General features: G+C 45.7%; 1 protein-coding gene across 9 annotated transcripts in view; it reads left to right on the top strand.

Moving 5' to 3' along the window:
• LOC118385358 (RIMS-binding protein 2-like) overlaps nucleotides 1-16,656 on the top strand; it is a 118,398-nt gene that overhangs the window by 72,703 nt on the left and 29,039 nt on the right. For all 9 annotated transcript variants that reach the window (XM_052521295.1, XM_052521290.1, XM_052521287.1 and 6 more), the window contains 3 exons: nucleotides 672-794; nucleotides 8,328-8,432; nucleotides 15,546-15,596. In XM_052521295.1, the coding sequence (XP_052377255.1) occupies nucleotides 672-794; nucleotides 8,328-8,432; nucleotides 15,546-15,596 (279 nt within the window). The remainder of the gene's footprint in view (nucleotides 1-671; nucleotides 795-8,327; nucleotides 8,433-15,545; nucleotides 15,597-16,656) is intronic.

Raw genomic sequence — 16,656 nt, 5'->3', positions numbered from 1 at the left:
ATTATGGAATTATGGGGAGATATACAGTAGATTTGATTTTATATCAGAAAATAATATCTTGTCACAAACTTTACCCACCATCAACAATGATTATAGATTCATTTGTTTGAAGGTCTGGCTGAAATCATTTGTTTCAGTGTACAAGTACAACATTATGAATAACTTGTGTGGTGCAATTTCGTGGAGTCTGCAAATTACCTTCAATGAGCTAATCTGTCGTGGTAATTAATTAGTGACTTAAGGGGTTGGAAAGCGGTGAGGAATGATTCTGTTCAGATGCAGCCTAACTCCAGAGAACCCAACTGAACTCACCTTCAAGGCATTCAGATTGATGATGAAATGAAGCCACCGATTTTGAGTCAGCAGCTACCTTTCATACTCACTATGGAAATAGACTGATTAACTTTACTTCAGTTTGTGAACCCCCCCCATGAAACTCTGATTCATGTAATGGTGTAAGACCAATCTTCATCAATTTTGCATGCCTCTGTTACTGCAGAAATACATGGATATGAATTAAAAAGAAGGATACATTGTTGGAATAGAAGAAAAATTGGTTTTCTCCAATTTTCTCTTCCCTCACTCCAAATGCGTATACTGTATATTTAATCTCTCTGATTCACTCTTCCCCTGATTTGATTTCTCTCTTTCCTTATTTTCTTTTTCTCTAGGTAAGGTCAGAATATGAGCAACTTAGACACACCTATAGCACTGTGAGTCAGGAGAGAGACTTGGCTCAAGAGGAGAGGAAACAGCTCCAAGGCAAACTGGAGAACCTCGAGCAGGTCCTCAAGGTGAGAATTCATCTACCCATCCATCCATCCAAACATCTATCAATCCATCCTAGCTCTCCTAAATTCACTGCTACTGTTCCTCCAACTCAGCCAATCATGAGATATGAACTAAACATCAGCGGCACAGTTCTATAAGTTCTTTGCAATCTGATTGGTTTAGGTTAACGTTAACGTTAAGGCCATATCACTTGTACCTTTTGTGAAAACCTGATTGGACAAATGCATCTATCTACAAAATCTGTCCTTCGAGTTATAGAATACATATTGTTTTTACAATAAAAGCTTGGAAGAAAATTGGTGTAAGTCATGAGCTTTGTTATCTGTTTTGCAGGACACACTTTTTCATTAGACTCTTATTTGCCAATAGCAATCAGCAGTAGTCTCATAGCAGTGTGAAAATGCTCTCATTACAAATCACTGCTTCCCTCCATTCCATATTGATTGTCTGTTTGTAAGGAGTGGATATGTTTGAGGGAAAAATGTACCCATCAAGAGGAAATTGACTCCTGCTCCTGAAAAATGAAAGAAGTGTGTGTTGCTTTCTCATTGCCTATTGATTTGTACAGATGGGTAGATTGCATGTTGGAGAACATTATGGAGAAAGCAGAGAAAGACTCTGAAAATGGAGAAAGAAGATTTCCCGAAGTGGAGCATTCTCCTTCGTTTCCAGTGTGCTCAATGTTTCAGGGATAATGACGACACCAATCACTGCGATTATGAAAATCTGTAGGCTATTGTCTGATCGCTGTGTGGGAGAGCAAGAGGACAGTTCATTCTGGAGCTTTTGAATGACCCCCACCACATCTGATAGAGTGAGCCTAGCAGATCAAATCAAATGTTATTGTTCACATACACATGTTTAGCAGATGATATTGGGGGTGTAGCGCAATGCATGTGTTTCTAGCTCCGAAAGTGCAGTGAATATCTAATAAGTCTACCAATTTCACAACAATACACACAATACACACAATTTCTAAAGTAAAGGAATGGAATTAAGAATATATAAATATTTGGACGAGCAATGTCGGTGCGGCATAGACTAAAATACAGTAGAATAGAATAGAATACAGTATACCTGCATTGCTTGCTGTTTGGGGTTTCAGGCTGGGTTTATGTACAGCACTTTGAGATATCAGCTGATGTATGTATGGGCTATATAAATACAATTTGATTTGATTTGATTTGTATAGACAGTGCCTTGCGAAAGTGTTCGGCCCCCTTGAACTTTGCGACCTTTTGCCACATTTCAGGCTTCAAACATAAAGATATAAAACTGTATTTTTTTGTGAATAATCAACAACAAGTGGGACACAATCATGAAGTGGAACGACATTTATTGGATATTTCAAAAAATCAAAAACTGAAAAATTGGGCGTGCAAAATTATTCAGCCCCTTTACTTTCAGTGCAGCAAACTCTCTCCAGAAGTTCAGTGAGGATCTCTGAATGATCCAATGTTGACCTAAATGACTAATGATGATAAATATAATCCACCTGTGTGTAATCAAGTCTCCGTATAAATGCACCTGCACTGTGATAGTCTCAGAGGTCCGTTAAAAGCGCAGAGAGCATCATGAAGAACAAGGAACACACCAGGCAGGTCCGAGATACTGTTGTGAAGAAGTTTAAAGCCGGATTTGGATACAAAAAGATTTCCCAAGCTTTAAACATCCCAAGGAGCACTGTGCAAGCGATAATATTGAAATGGAAGGAGTATCAGACCACTGCAAATCTACCAAGACCTGGCCGTCCCTCTAAACTTTCAGCTCATACAAGGAGAAGACTGATCAGAGATGCAGCCAAGAGGCCCATGATCACTCTGGATGAACTGCAGAGATCTACAGCTGAGATGGGAGACTCTGTCCATAGGAAAACAATCAGTCGTATATTGCACAAATCTGGCCTTTATGGAAGAGTGGCAAGAAGAAAGCCATTTCTTAAAGATATCCATAAAAAGTGTTGTTTAAAGTTTTCCACAAGCCACCTGGGAGACACACCGAACATGTGGAAGAAGGTGCTCTGGTCAGATGAAACCAAAATGGAACTTTTTGGCAACAATGCAAAAAAGCATTGGCGTAAAAGCAACACAGCTCATCACCCCGAACACAACATCCCCACTGTCAAACATGGTGGTGGCAGCATCATGGTTTGGGCCTGCTTTTCTTCAGCAGGGACAGGGAAGATGGTTAAAATTGATGGGAAGATGGATGGAGCCAAATACAGGACCATTCTGGAAGAAAACCTGATGGAGTCTACAAAAGACCTAAGACTGGGACGGAGATTTGTCTTCCAACAAGACAATGATCCAAAACATAAAGCAAAATCTACAATGGAATGGTTCAAAAATAAACATATCCAGGTGTTAGAATGACCAAGTCAAAGTCCAGACCTGAATCCAATCGAGAATCTGTGGAAAGAACTGAAAACTGCTGTTCACAAATGCTCTCCATCCAACCTCACTGAGCTCGAGCTGTTTTGCAAGGAGGAATGGGAAAAAATGTCAGTCTTTTTTTAAATGTTATTTTACCTTTATTTAACTAGGCAAGTCAGTTAAGAACAAATTCTTATTTTCAATGACGGCCTAGGAACAGTGGGTTAACTGCCTGTTCAGGGGCAGAACGACAGGTTTGTACCTTGTCAGCTCGGGGGTTTGAACTTGCAACCTTCCGGTTACTAGTCCAATGCTCTAACCACTAGGCTACCCTGCCGCTCTGCTGTGCAAAACTGATAGAGACATACCCCAAGCGACTTACAGCTGTAATCGCAGCAAAAGGTGGCGCTACAAAGTATTAACTTAAGGGGGCTGAATAATTTTGCACGCCCCAATTTTTCAGTATTTAATTTGTTAAAAAAGTTTAAAATATCCAATAAATGTCGTTCCACTCCATGATAGTGTCCCACTTGTTGTTGATTCTTCACAAAAAAATACAGTTTTATATCTTTATGTTTGAAGCCTGAAATGTGGCAAAAGGTCGCAAAGTTCAAGGGGGCCGAATACTTTCGCAAGGCACTGTACATATGAGATGAGTAATGCAAAATATGCAAACATTGTTAAAGTGACTTATGTTCCATTATTAAAGCGGCCAGTGATTTCAAGTCTATGTATATAGGGCTGCAGCCACTAAGGTGCTAGTGATGGCTATTTAACAGTCTGATGGCCTTGAGAGAGAAGCTGTTTTTCAGTCTCTCGGTCTCAGCTTTGATGCATCTGTGCTCACCTCACCTTCTGGGTGGTAGCGGGGTGAACAGGCAGTGGCTCGGGTGGTATACGGTGCTGTAGCTGTCCTGCAGGGAAGGTAGTTTGCCCCCGGTGATGCGTTAGGCAGACTGCACCACTCTCTGGAGAGCCCTGCGATTGCGGGCAGTGCAGTTGCCATACCAGGCGGTGATACATCCCGACAGGATGCTCGAATTGTGCATCTCTAAAGGTTTGTGAGGGTTTTAGGTGCTTAGACACAATTCTTCAGCCCCCTGAGGTATAAAAGGCACTGTTGTGCCTTCTTCACCACACTGTCTGTGTGGGTGAACCATTTCAGTTTGTCAGTGATGTGTATGCCGAGGAACTTGAAGCTTTCCACCTTCTCCACTCTCGTTGATGTGGATAGGGGGGTGCTCCCTGTTTCCTTAAGTTCACGATCAGCTCCTTTGTTTTGTTTACGTTGAGTGAGAGGTTATTTCCCTGGCACCACGCTCCCAGGGCCCTAACCCCCTCTCTGTAGGCTGTCTTGTCATTGTTGGTAATCTACTGTCTACTACTGTTGTGTTGTTGGAGGCATGCGTGGCCACGCAGTCATGGGTGAACAGATAGTACAGGAGAGGGCTCAGAACGCACCCTTGTGGGGCCCTTGTGCTGAGGATCAGTGAAGTGGAGGTCTTGTTTCCTACCTTCACCACCTGGGGGTGGCCTGTCAGGAAGACCAGGACCGAGTTGCACAGGGCGGGGTTCAGACCCAGGGCCCCAAGCTTAATTATGAGCTTGGAGAGTACTATGATGTTGAATGCTGAGCTATAGTCAATGAACAGCGTTCTTACTTAGGTATTCCTCTTGTCCAGATGGGATAGGGCAGTGTGCAGTGCAATGGCGATTGCATCGTCTGTGGATCTATTGGGACGGTAAGCAAATTGAAGTGGGTCGAGGGTGTCAGGTAAAGTAGAGGTGATATGATCCTTGACTAGTCTCTAACAGCACTTTATGATGACAGAAGTGAGTGCTACGGGGCTATAGTCATTTAGTTCAGTTACCTTTGCTTTCTTAGGAATAGGAACAATGGTGGACTTCTTGAAGTATGTGTGGACAGCAGACTGGGATAGGGAGAAATTGAATATGTCCATAAGCACTCCAGCCAGCTGGTCTGTCTGGCCCGGCAGCCTTGCGAGTGTTAACACTCTTAAATGTCTTACTCAAGTCAGCCACAGAGAAGGAGAGCCCAGTCTTTAATAGCTTGCCGTGTCGGTGGCACAAAGCGGGCGAAGATGGTGTTTAGCTTATCCGGAAGCAAGACGTCGACAAGGTGGCTGGTTTTCCCTTTGTAGTCCGTAATTGTCTGTAGACCCTGTCACATACATCTTGTGTCTGAGCAGTTGAATTTCGACTCCACTTTGTCTCTGTACTGTCATTTTGCATGTTTGATTATTTTACAGAGGGAATAACTACACTGTTTGTATCCGGCCATATTCCCAGTCACCTTGCCATGGTTAAATGCGGTGGTTCGCACTTTCAGTTTTGCGTGAATGCTGCCATCTATCCACGGTTTCTGGTTTGGGTAGGTTTTAATAGTCACAGTGGTACAACATCTCTATACATTTCCTGATAAACTCAGTCACCGTTTCCATGTATTCGAGAATGTTATTCTCAGAGGCTACCCGGAACATATCCCAGTCCACGTGATCAAAACAATCTTGAAGCATGGGTTCTGATTGTTCAGACCAGCGTTGAATAGTTCGTAGCACGGGTACTTCCTGTTTGAGTTTCTGCCTATATGGAGTCATGATCAGATTTGCAGAAGGGAGGGCCTTGTAGGCATTTCGAAAAGCTGAGTAGCAGTGGTCCAATGTTTGAGAGATCATTATTCCTGTCTGTGCGATGAACGAACTCAGACTATATATCACGAGAACTATGTTTCCTTGAAACAGAGTATGTTACAAGCCCTGATGTCTCTCTGGAAGGAGATCCTCGCCCTGAGCTCGTAAACTTTATTATCCAGAGACTGAACATTAGCGAGTAATATACTCGGAAGCAGTGGGTGTTGTGCGCGCCTCCTTAGTCAGACCAGAAGTCCACTCCGAATAACTCTTCTCAGCCAAAGGTGTTTTGGATCAGCCGCTGGAATCAGTTCAATTGCCCAGGGGGGTACAAACAAGGGATCCAATTCGGGAAAGTCATATTCCTGGTCTTAATGCTGGTAATGCTGGTAATGCTGAGTTACCACCGCTCTGATATCCAAAAGTTATTCCCGGCTGTATGTAATAACACAAAAATAATTCTGGCCTAAAAATGTAAGAAATAACACATATAAAAGAAAATATTGCATAGTTGCTTAGGAGCTAGAAGCACGGCTGCCCCAACTTGTCATGGCGCCGACAGAGGTACATGCCCTCCTATGAGAAAAATGCCCTTTTGATTGGTGACTATTTTAGTGTAATGATTTGATCATCAAGCAAGCTAATTTCTCAAACCCTTGAATGCTGGAAAATACCATTCCTCGCCCTCCTGCTACCGTGAGTGCGGCAGCGAGATGTTCTGTATGCAGAGCATATGGGTGCCTGGTGGCGAGTTGAGTAGTAGTCTACTTTGAGGTTGCATCTCTCACTGTCAGGGACTTGGAAGGGGGCAATTCAACTGTTTGTTGAGGCAGATGTCAGCCGCAGAACATCTAGTAAAGACTAGTTAAATCAGTATAGATAAATCAGTTATTTATCTACATTATATATACAAAAGAGTGTGGGCACACCTTCAAATTAGTGGATTCAACTATTTCAGCTATACCCGTTGCTGACAGGTCTATAAAACCAAGCACACAGCCATGTAATCTCTGTAGAAAATGTTAGCAGTACAATTGCCTTTCTGAAGTGCTCATTGAATTTCAACGTGGCACTGTCATAGGATGGCACCTTTCCAACAAGTAAGTACGTAAAATTTCTGCCCTGCTAGAGCTGCCCCAGTCAACTGTAAGTGCTGTTATTGTGAAGTGGAAACGGCTAGGAGCAACAACGGCTCAGCTAAGTGGTAGGCTACACAAGCTCATAGAACGGGACCGCCGAGTGCTTAAAGCGCATAAAAATCTGTCCTGGGTTGCAACACTCAATACCAATTTCCAAACTGCTACTGGAAGCAACGTCAGCACAAGAACTGCTCGTCGGGAGCTTCATGAAATGGGTCTCCATGGCCGAGCAGCCGCACACGAGCCTAAAATCACCATAGTCTCTTTAGTCTCTACTCTGGAACACTCTTTAGTCTCTGCTCTGGAACACTCTTTAGTCTCTACTCTGGAACACTCTTTAGTCTCTGCTCTGGAACACTCTTTAGTCTCTACTCTGGAACACTCTTTAGTCTCTACTCTGGAACACTCTTCAGTCTCTACTCTGGAACACTCGTTAGTCTCTACTCTGGAACACTCTTTAGTCTCTACTCTGGAACACTCTTTTGTCTCTTCTCTGGAACATCCGTTAGTCTCTGCTCTGGAACACTCTTTAGTCTCTACTCTGGAACACTCTTTAGTCTCTACTCTGGAACACTCTTCAGTCTCTACTCTGGAACACATGCATTTACAGTGTATTGCCAAAAACCACTCAACAATTACAAACATAGACTCTGACCTGTCTAATGAGCCAAGCTGATTAAAGAATACCACAGTACCCAAACACCCCCACTCTCTCCTACTCACACTCACACACACACACACACGCACGCACGCACGCACGCACGCACGCACGCACGCACGCACGCACACACACACACACACACACACACACACACACACACACACACACACACACACACACACACACACACACACAGTGCAGTAATTAGAATCCATAGCTGCTTTATGTTTTTAAACTCCAAGAATATGTCCCTAACTCCAATTCCTACCGGTGGCAGCGGCTCTTAACTCTGCAGATACAGTCATAATGACTCAGCTAATTTGGGGGTTTTGTGTTGGTGTCTCTGTGTGATGGATCACAGAAATCAGTGAGTCGGACTAGACGTAGTCAATACAGGTAGACAAATGTTATACACACTGAATGAAAAAAGAGATTTTTTTATGTAATGTGTACTTTTTATGTATTGTGTACTTTTTATGTATTGTGTACTTTTTATGTATTGTGTAGCTGCTACGGGTCCTGTAAAAATGTTTGGACTGTTGTGTGATCATTCTATGAACCATTTGGAGATTTTAAAGTCATTGTTACCTCACTATGACCATGAACTTACTGTGTTGTAGTATATAACCACATATTAAACATGTTGTGATATTATTGTGGTCTCCCGAGCATTTGACCATGTATTGACTGTGTTGTGTCTTGTTCTCCACAGCATATGCGAGAGGCTGCAGAGAGGAGGCAGCAGTTGGAAGAGGAGCATGAGCAGGCCCTGGCTGTCCTCACCACCAAGCAGCAGGAGATTCACCTTCTGCAAAGGGTAAGCCCATAATAACCCACCTCGCCTCTGTCCTAGACTCCAACCACCATGACCACAGTATGACCACAGTGGTCACAAGACACATCAAATCAAATCAACATTTATTTGTCACGTGCGCCGAATACAACAAGTGTAGACCTTACAGTGAAATGCTTTCTTACAGACCCTAACCAGCAGTGCAATATTTAAATAAAAAATAGCAGTTACCTCACACTGTTATCATGGTAACAGTGTGACAGCCTAAAGGGAGGAGGTCAGAAATCTGGTCAGGTGGTGCCAGAATAACAACATATCCCTCAACGTAAACAAGACTAAGGAGATGGGGCTGTAGTGGAGCAGGTTGAGAGCTTCAAGTTCCTTGGTGTCCACATCAACAACAAACTAGAATGGTCCAAACACACCAAGACAGTCGTGAAGAGGGCACGACAAAGCCTATTTCCCCTCAGGAAACTAAAAAGATTTGGCATGGTTGCTGAGATCCTCAAAAGGTTCTACAGCTGCAACATCGAGAGCATCCTAACCGGTTGCATCACTGCCTGGTACGGCAATTGCTCGGCCTCCGACCGCAAGGCACTACAGAGGGTAGTGCGTACGGCCCAGTACATCACTGGGGCTAAGATTCCTGCCATCCAGGACCTCTACACTAGGCCCTAAAAATTGTCAAAGACCCCAGCCACCCCAGTCATAGACTGTTCTCTCTACCACTCCATGGCAAGCGGTACCGGAGTGCCAAGTCTAGGACAAATAGGCTTCTCAACAGTTTTTACCCCCAGCCATAAGACTCCTGAACAGGTAATCAAATGGATACCCAGTTTATTTGCATTGTATGCTCCCTCCAACCCCTCTTTTACGCTGCTGCTACTCTCTGTTTATCATATATGCATAGTAGCTTTAACGATACATTCATATACATACTATCTCAATTGGCCCGACCAACCAGTGCTCCCACACATTAGCAAACCAAGTGATCTGCATTGTGACCCCACCACCCACCAACCCCTCTTTTACGCTACTGCTACTCTCTGTTCATGATATATGCATATTCATCATATATGTCACCTTAACCATATCTACATGCACATACTACCTCAATCAGCATCAGTATATAGCCTCACTACTGTTATTTCCAACTGTCTTTTTACTGTTGTTTTATTTCTCTACTTACCTATTGTTCACCTAATACCTTTTTCCCATTATTAGTTAGAGCCTGTAAGTAAGCATTTCACTGTAAGGTTGTATTCGGCGCACGTGACAAATAAACTTCGATTTGATTATGAGAGACAAGTATTGTGCAACTATCATGAAATGATCCCCCCAAACACTAACTCATGCTCCATGAAAAAAACTAAAAAACATTCTACCATTAGACCTGGTGAGACTGATGAGAAAGTAAAAGGGGTCATATAAATTTACATTTACATTTAAGTCATTTAGCAGACGCTCTTATCCAGAGCGACTTACAAATTGGTGCATACACCTTATGACAACCAGTGGAACAGCCACTTGCATCTAAATCTTGTTGGGGGGGGGAGAAGGATTACCTACCCTTACTTACCCTATCCTAGGTATTCCTTGAAGAGGTGGGGTTTCAGGTGTCTCCGGAAGGTGGTGATTGACTCCGCTGTCCTGGCGTCGTGAGGGAGTTTGTTCCACCATTGGGGGCCAGAGCAGCGAACAGTTTTGACTGGGCTGAGCGGGAACTGTACTTCCTCAGTGGTAGGGAGGCGAGCAGGCCAGAGGTGGATGAACGCAGTGCCCTTGTTTGGGTGTAGGGCCTGATCAGAGCCTGGAGGTACTGAGGTGCCGTTCCCCTCACAGCTCCGTGGCGAGCACCATGGTCTTGTAGCGGATGCGAGCTTCAACTGGAAGCCAGTGGAGAGAGCGGAGGAGCGGGGTGGACGTGAGAGAACTTGGGAAGGTTGAACACCAGACGGGCTGCGGCGTTCTGGATGAGTTGTAGGGGTTTAATGGCACAGGCAGGGAGCCCAGCCAACAGCGAGTTGCAGTAATCAAGACGGGAGATGACAAGTGCCTGGATTAGGACCTGCGCCGCTTCCTGTGTGAGGCAGGGTCGTACTCTGCGGATGTTGTAGAGCATGAACCTACAGGAACGGGACACCGCCTTGATGTTAGTTGAGAACGTCAGGGTGTTGTCCAGGATCACGCCAAGGTTCTTAGCGCTCTGGGAGGAGGACACAATGGAGTTGTCAGCCGTGATGGCGAGATCACGGGCAGTCCTTCCCCGGGAGGAAGAGGAGCTCCGTCTTGCTGAGGTTCAGCTTGAGGTGGTGATCCGTCATCCACACTGATATGTCTGCCAGACATGCAGAGATGCGATTCGCCACCTGGTCATCAGAAGGGGGAAAGGAGAAGATTAATTGTGTGTCGTCTGCATAGCAATGATAGGAGAGACCATGTGAGGTTATGACAGAGCCAAGTGACTTGGTGTATAGCGAGAATAAGAGAGGGCCTAGAACAGAGCCCTGGGGACACCAGTGGTGAGAGCGCGTGGTGAGGAGACAGATTCTCGCCACGCCACCTGGTAGGAGCGACCTGTCAGGTAGGACGCAATCCAAGCGTGGGCCGCGCCGGAGATGCCCAACTCGGAGAGGGTGGAGAGGAGGATCTGATGGTTCACAGTATCGAAGGCAGCCGATAGGTCTAGAAGGATGAGAGCAGAGGAGAGAGAGTTAGCTTTAGCAGTGCGGAGCGCCTCCGTGATACAGAGAAGAGCAGTCTCAGTTGAATGACTAGTCTTGAAACCTGACTGGTTTGGATCAAGAAGGTCATTCTGAGAGAGATAGCGGTAGAGCTGGCCAAGGACGGCACGCTCAAGAGTTTTGGAGAGAGAGAGAAGGGATACTGGTCTGTAGTTGTTGACATCGGAGGGATCGAGTGTAGGTTTTTTCAGAAGGGTGCAACTCTCGCTCTCTTGAAGACGGGAGGGACGTAGCCAGCGGTCAGGGATGAGTTGATGAGCGAGGTGAGGTAAGGGAGAAGGTCTCCGGAAATGGTCTGGAGAAGAGAGGAGGGGATAGGGTCAAGCGGGCAGGTTGTTGGGCGGCCGGCCGTCACAAGACGCGAGATTTCATCTGGAGAGAGGGGAGAAAGAGGTCAGAGCATAGGGTAGGGCAGTGCGAGCAGAACCAGCGGTGTCGTTTGACTTAGCAAACGAGGATCGGATGTCATCGACCTTCTTTTCAAAATGGTTGACGAAGTCATCTGCAGAGAGGGAGGAGGGAGGGGGAGGATTCAGGAGGGAGGAGAAGGTGGCAAAGAGCTTCCTAGGGTTAGAGGCAGATGCTTGGAACTTAGAATGGTAGAAAGTGGCTTTAGCAGCAGAGACAGAGGAGGAAAATGTAGAGAGGAGGGAGTGAAAGGATGCCAGGTCCGCAGGGAGGCGAGTTTTCCTCCATTTCCGCTCGGCTGCCCGGAGCCCTGTTCTGTGAGCTCGCAATGAGTCGTCGAGCCACGGAGCGGGAGGGAGGACCGAGCCGGCCTGGAGGATAGGGGACATAGGGAGTCAAAGGATGCAGTAAGGGAGGAGAGGAGGGTTGAGGAGGCAGAATCAGGAGATAGGTTGGAGAAAGTTTGAGCAGAGGGAAGAGAAGATAGGATGGAAGAGGAGAGAGTAGCGGGGGAGAGAGAGCGAAGGTTGGGACGGCGCGATACCATCCGAGTAGGGGCAGTGTGGGAAGTGTTGGATGAGAGCGAGAGGGAAAAGGATACAAGGTAGTGGTCGGAGACTTGGAGGGGAGTTGCAATGAGGTTAGTGGAAGAACAGCATCTAGTAAAGATGAGGTCAAGCGTATTGCCTGCCTTGTGAGTAGGGGGAAGGTGAGAGGGTGAGGTCAAAAGAGGAGAGGAGTGGAAAGAAGGAGGCAGAGAGGAATGAGTCAAAGGTAGACGTGGGGGGAGGTTAAAGTCGCCCAGAACTGTGAGAGGTGAGCCGTCCTCAGGAAAGGAGCTTATCAAGGCATCAAGCTCATTGATGAACTCTCCAAGGGAACCTGGAGGGCGATAAATGATAAGGATGTTAAGCTTGAAAGGGCTGGTAACTGTGACAGCATGGAATTCAAAGGAGGCAATAGACAGATGGGTAAGGGGGAGAAAGAGAGAAAGACCACTTGGGAGAGATGAGGATCCCGGTGCCACCACCCCGCTGACCAGAAGCTCTCGGGGTGTGCGAGAACACGTGGGCGGACGAGGAGAGAGCAGTAGGAGTAGCAGTGTTATCTGTGGTGATCCATGTTTCCGTCAGTGCCAAGAAGTCAAGGGACTGGAGGGAGGCATAGGCTGAGATGAACTCTGCCTTGTTGGCCGCAGATTGGCAGTTCCAGAGGCTACCGGAGACCTGGAACTCCACGTGGGTCACGCGCTGGGACCACCAGGTTAGGGTGGTCGCGGCCACGCGGTGTGGAGCGTTTGTATGGTCTGTGCAGAGAGGAGAGAACAGTGGTCTCCTGTGATTGTCTGTCTCTATGGGCAGCAATAATCTGAGCCTCTAGAGAGCTGGGTGAATTCCTGTGTGTATGTGTTCTGTTCAGAGAGGAGCCGTGACATGCAATTAGCGCAAACTGCAAACACAGCACAGCACAGATCAGACTCCCCTGAGCCTAAACCGAGCACTTCACTTTAGAGAGACGCAGAGAGTGTGTGTCAGCTTCTGTGTCTGCACGTCTATCCGTGACTATCTGTGCTTCAATCCATGTGTTTGTATGCATCTGCCTCAGCGTGCTCGTTTGAGTCCTTGTCCTTCCTTTTTCTGTTTACTCCTTAACCTAATTTATTGTGCTGTGATTCCATTCAATTAGCAATTGCACAGATATTATCTCATTGGAGTAGAACAGCAGTTTGTCCTTATCAATATCAAAGCCAATCTGGATGAAACAGATTGATTTCATGAGGCTATTCTGATGCACCTCAGTTTCAGGTTTTTGTGTTGGAAGTCATCGCGCCCCCTTTGTTCTCCCCCAGTCTCCCCCGGTCCTCAGATAGCCCTCAGCTGTGAGGCATTAACTGCCTTCTCCTCCTCATGCTGTGCAGAGCTGACATCAGTTGTTGTTCAACTCAGATAGTCTATTCTACAGGTAACTACCAAAATAATTGAAACACCAACATAAAGTGTCTTAATAGGGCCTTTCGCCACCACAAGTCAGAACAGCTTCAATGCACCTTGGCATAGATTCTACAAGTGTCTGGAACTCTATTGGAGGAATGTGACACCATTCTTCCACGAGAAATTCTATAATTTGGTGTTTTGTTGATGGTGGTGGAAAACGCTGTCTCCTATTCACTATAGAATCAACCCTCTCAATTGGGTTGCAATCTGGTGACTGAGACGGCCATGGCATATGGTTTACATTGTATTCATGCTCATTAAACCATTCAGTGACTGCTCATGCCCTGTGGATGGGGAATTGTCATCCTATGGGGAGCATAGCCATAGTAGCCAAAATAATGGTCAAATTAATGCAATGGCCTGCCCAGCATTTTTATACATGACCCTAAGCATGATAGGGACACTGAATGCAGTCATCGACTACAGCTCAGCTGGGTCTCGACCCCGCCCTGTGCAACTGGGTACTGGACTTCCTGACGGGGCGCACCCAGGTGGTGAGGGTAGGTAACAGCATCTCCACCCCGCTGATCCTCAACACTGGGGCCCCACAAGGGTGCGTTCTGAGCCCCCTCCTGTACTCCCTGTTCACCCACGACTGCGTGGCCATGCATGCCTCTTCCTCCAACGACGAGACTGCCTACAGGGAGGAGGTGAGGGCCCTCGGAGTGTGGTGTCAGGAAAATAACCTCACACTCAACGTCAACAAAACAAAGGAGATGATCGTAGACTTCAGGAAACAGCAGAGGGAGCACCCCCCTATCTACATCGACGGGACAGTAGTGGAGAGGATAGTAAGTTTTAAGTTCCTAGGCGTACACATCACGGACAAACTGAATTGGTCCACCCACACAGACAGTGTGGTGAAGAAAGCGCAGCAGCGCCTCTTCAACCTCAGGAGGCTGAATAAATTCAGCTTGTCACCAAAAGCACTCTCAAACTTTTACAGATGCACAATCGAGAGCATCTTGTCGGGCTGTATCACCGCCGAGTGTGGCAACTGCTCCGCCCACAACCGTAAGGCTCTCCAGAGGGTAGTGCGGTCTGCACAACGCATCACCGGGGGCAAACTACCTGACCCTCCAGGACACCTACACCACCCGATGTCACAGGAAGGCCATAAAGATCATCAAGGACAACAACCACCCGAGCCACTGCCTGTTCACCCCGCTATCATCCAGAAGGTGAGGTCCGTACAGGTGCATCAAAGCAGGGACCGAGAGACTGAAAAACAGCTTCTATCTGAAGGCCATCAGACATTGAGTGGCTGCTGCCAACATACTGACTCAACTCCAGCCACTTTAATAATGGAAAAATTTATGTAAAAAATGTATCACAAGCCACTTTAAACAAAGCCCCTTAATATAATGTTAACATACCCTACATTACTCGTCTCATATGTATATACTGTACTCTATACAATCTACGGCATATTGCCATTTTTATGTAATACGTGTATCACTAGACACTTTAAACAATGCCACTTTTATATGTTTACATACCCTACATTACTCATCTCATATGTATATACTGTACTCAATACCATCTACTGCATCTTGCCTATGCCGTTCTGTACCATCACTCATCCATATATCTATATGTACAGATTCTTCATCCCTTTACACTTGTGTGTATAAGGTATTTGTTGTGGAATTTTTAGGTTAGATTACTCGTTGGTTATTACTGCATTGTCGGAACTAGAAGCACAAGCATTTCGCTACACTCGCAATAACATCTGCTAACCATGTGTATGTGACCAATAACATTTTATTTTATTTGATAGGATGTTTAATTGCTTAATTAACTCAGGAACCACACCTGTGTGGTAACACTTACTTTCAATATGCTGATCCCATTACTTTGGCAGTTACCTGTATGTCTGCAGTGTACCAAGAGCTATGCCACTTGTATGTTTGATGTAACACTGACAGAGAGATACTGTGCAGTGCTCACTGTGTCTGTAGTATATGACTGTGTTTTTGTGTTTTCTCCAGGCTCAGGTTAAAGCTGAGAAAGAGCATGAGGGAGCGGTCCACCTGTTAGAGGTAAGTGGACATGGAGGTCCGATGGGCAAAATGAGGATGGCTTCCGTGGCTGTTTTCAAAATGGCTGTCAATTGACTGATATGTGGTTTTGTTTGTCTATGCAAGACACATTGATTGATGCATACTGTATGAAAAATACCTCCATTGTGTTGTTTGAATTCCACCAAATACATATTGCCTTTCATGAAAAGCTAGTTTTGAGGTAAGCCTGGTTCATCCCAGGTCATACTCCATACTGCATTTACACTGAATATTTTTTTTTTTAAATGCAACGTGAATTGTACCAGGCATTTTCCACATGCACAAAAAGCTAATTTCTCAAAAATGTTGTGCACAAATTTGTTAATATCGCTCTTAGTGAGCATGTATCCATTCCCAAAGATAATCCATCCACCTGACAGGTGAGGCATATCAAGAAGCTGATTAAACGGCATGATCATTACACAGGTGCACCTTGTGCTGGGGACAATTAGAGGCCCCTTTAACATTTGAAATTTTGTCGCACAACACAATGCCACAGATGTCTTACGTTTTGAGGGAGCTTGCGATTGGCATTCTGACTGTATGAATGTCCACCAGAGCTGTTGGCATTGAACGTTCATTTCTCTACCATAAGCTGCTTCCAACGTTGTGATAGAGAATTTGCTGGGGCGTCCAACCGGCCTCACAGCCACAGACCACGTGTAACCACGCCAGCCCAAGACTTCCACATCTAGCTTCTTCCCCTGTGAGATCGTCTGGAAGGGGGACTCATTCTGATTGGCTGGACCTGGCACCCCAGTGGGTGGGCATGGCTTCCAAGTTGGTGGGCCTGTGCTGTCCCAGGCCCACCCATGGCTCCACCCCTGCCCAGTCATGTGAAATCCATAGATTAGGGCCTAATGAATTTATTTTATTTGACTGATTTCCTTTATGAACTGTAAATCAGTAAAATCTTTGAAATTGTTGCATGTTGCATTTATATTTTTGTTCAGTATATATAGCTTTTTGAGGCATTCGTTGAGTGGTGATTTTAGCTGTAATGAGAATAGAACACTTTTACAGAGAGTTGGGTCAGCAA

This window comes from Oncorhynchus keta, chromosome 6 (genome assembly GCF_023373465.1).
Source record: "Oncorhynchus keta strain PuntledgeMale-10-30-2019 chromosome 6, Oket_V2, whole genome shotgun sequence".
Lineage (NCBI taxonomy): Eukaryota > Metazoa > Chordata > Actinopteri > Salmoniformes > Salmonidae > Oncorhynchus > Oncorhynchus keta.
The sequence above is the reverse complement of the archived record's forward strand: the minus strand, read 5'-3'. Positions and strand labels throughout refer to the sequence as shown.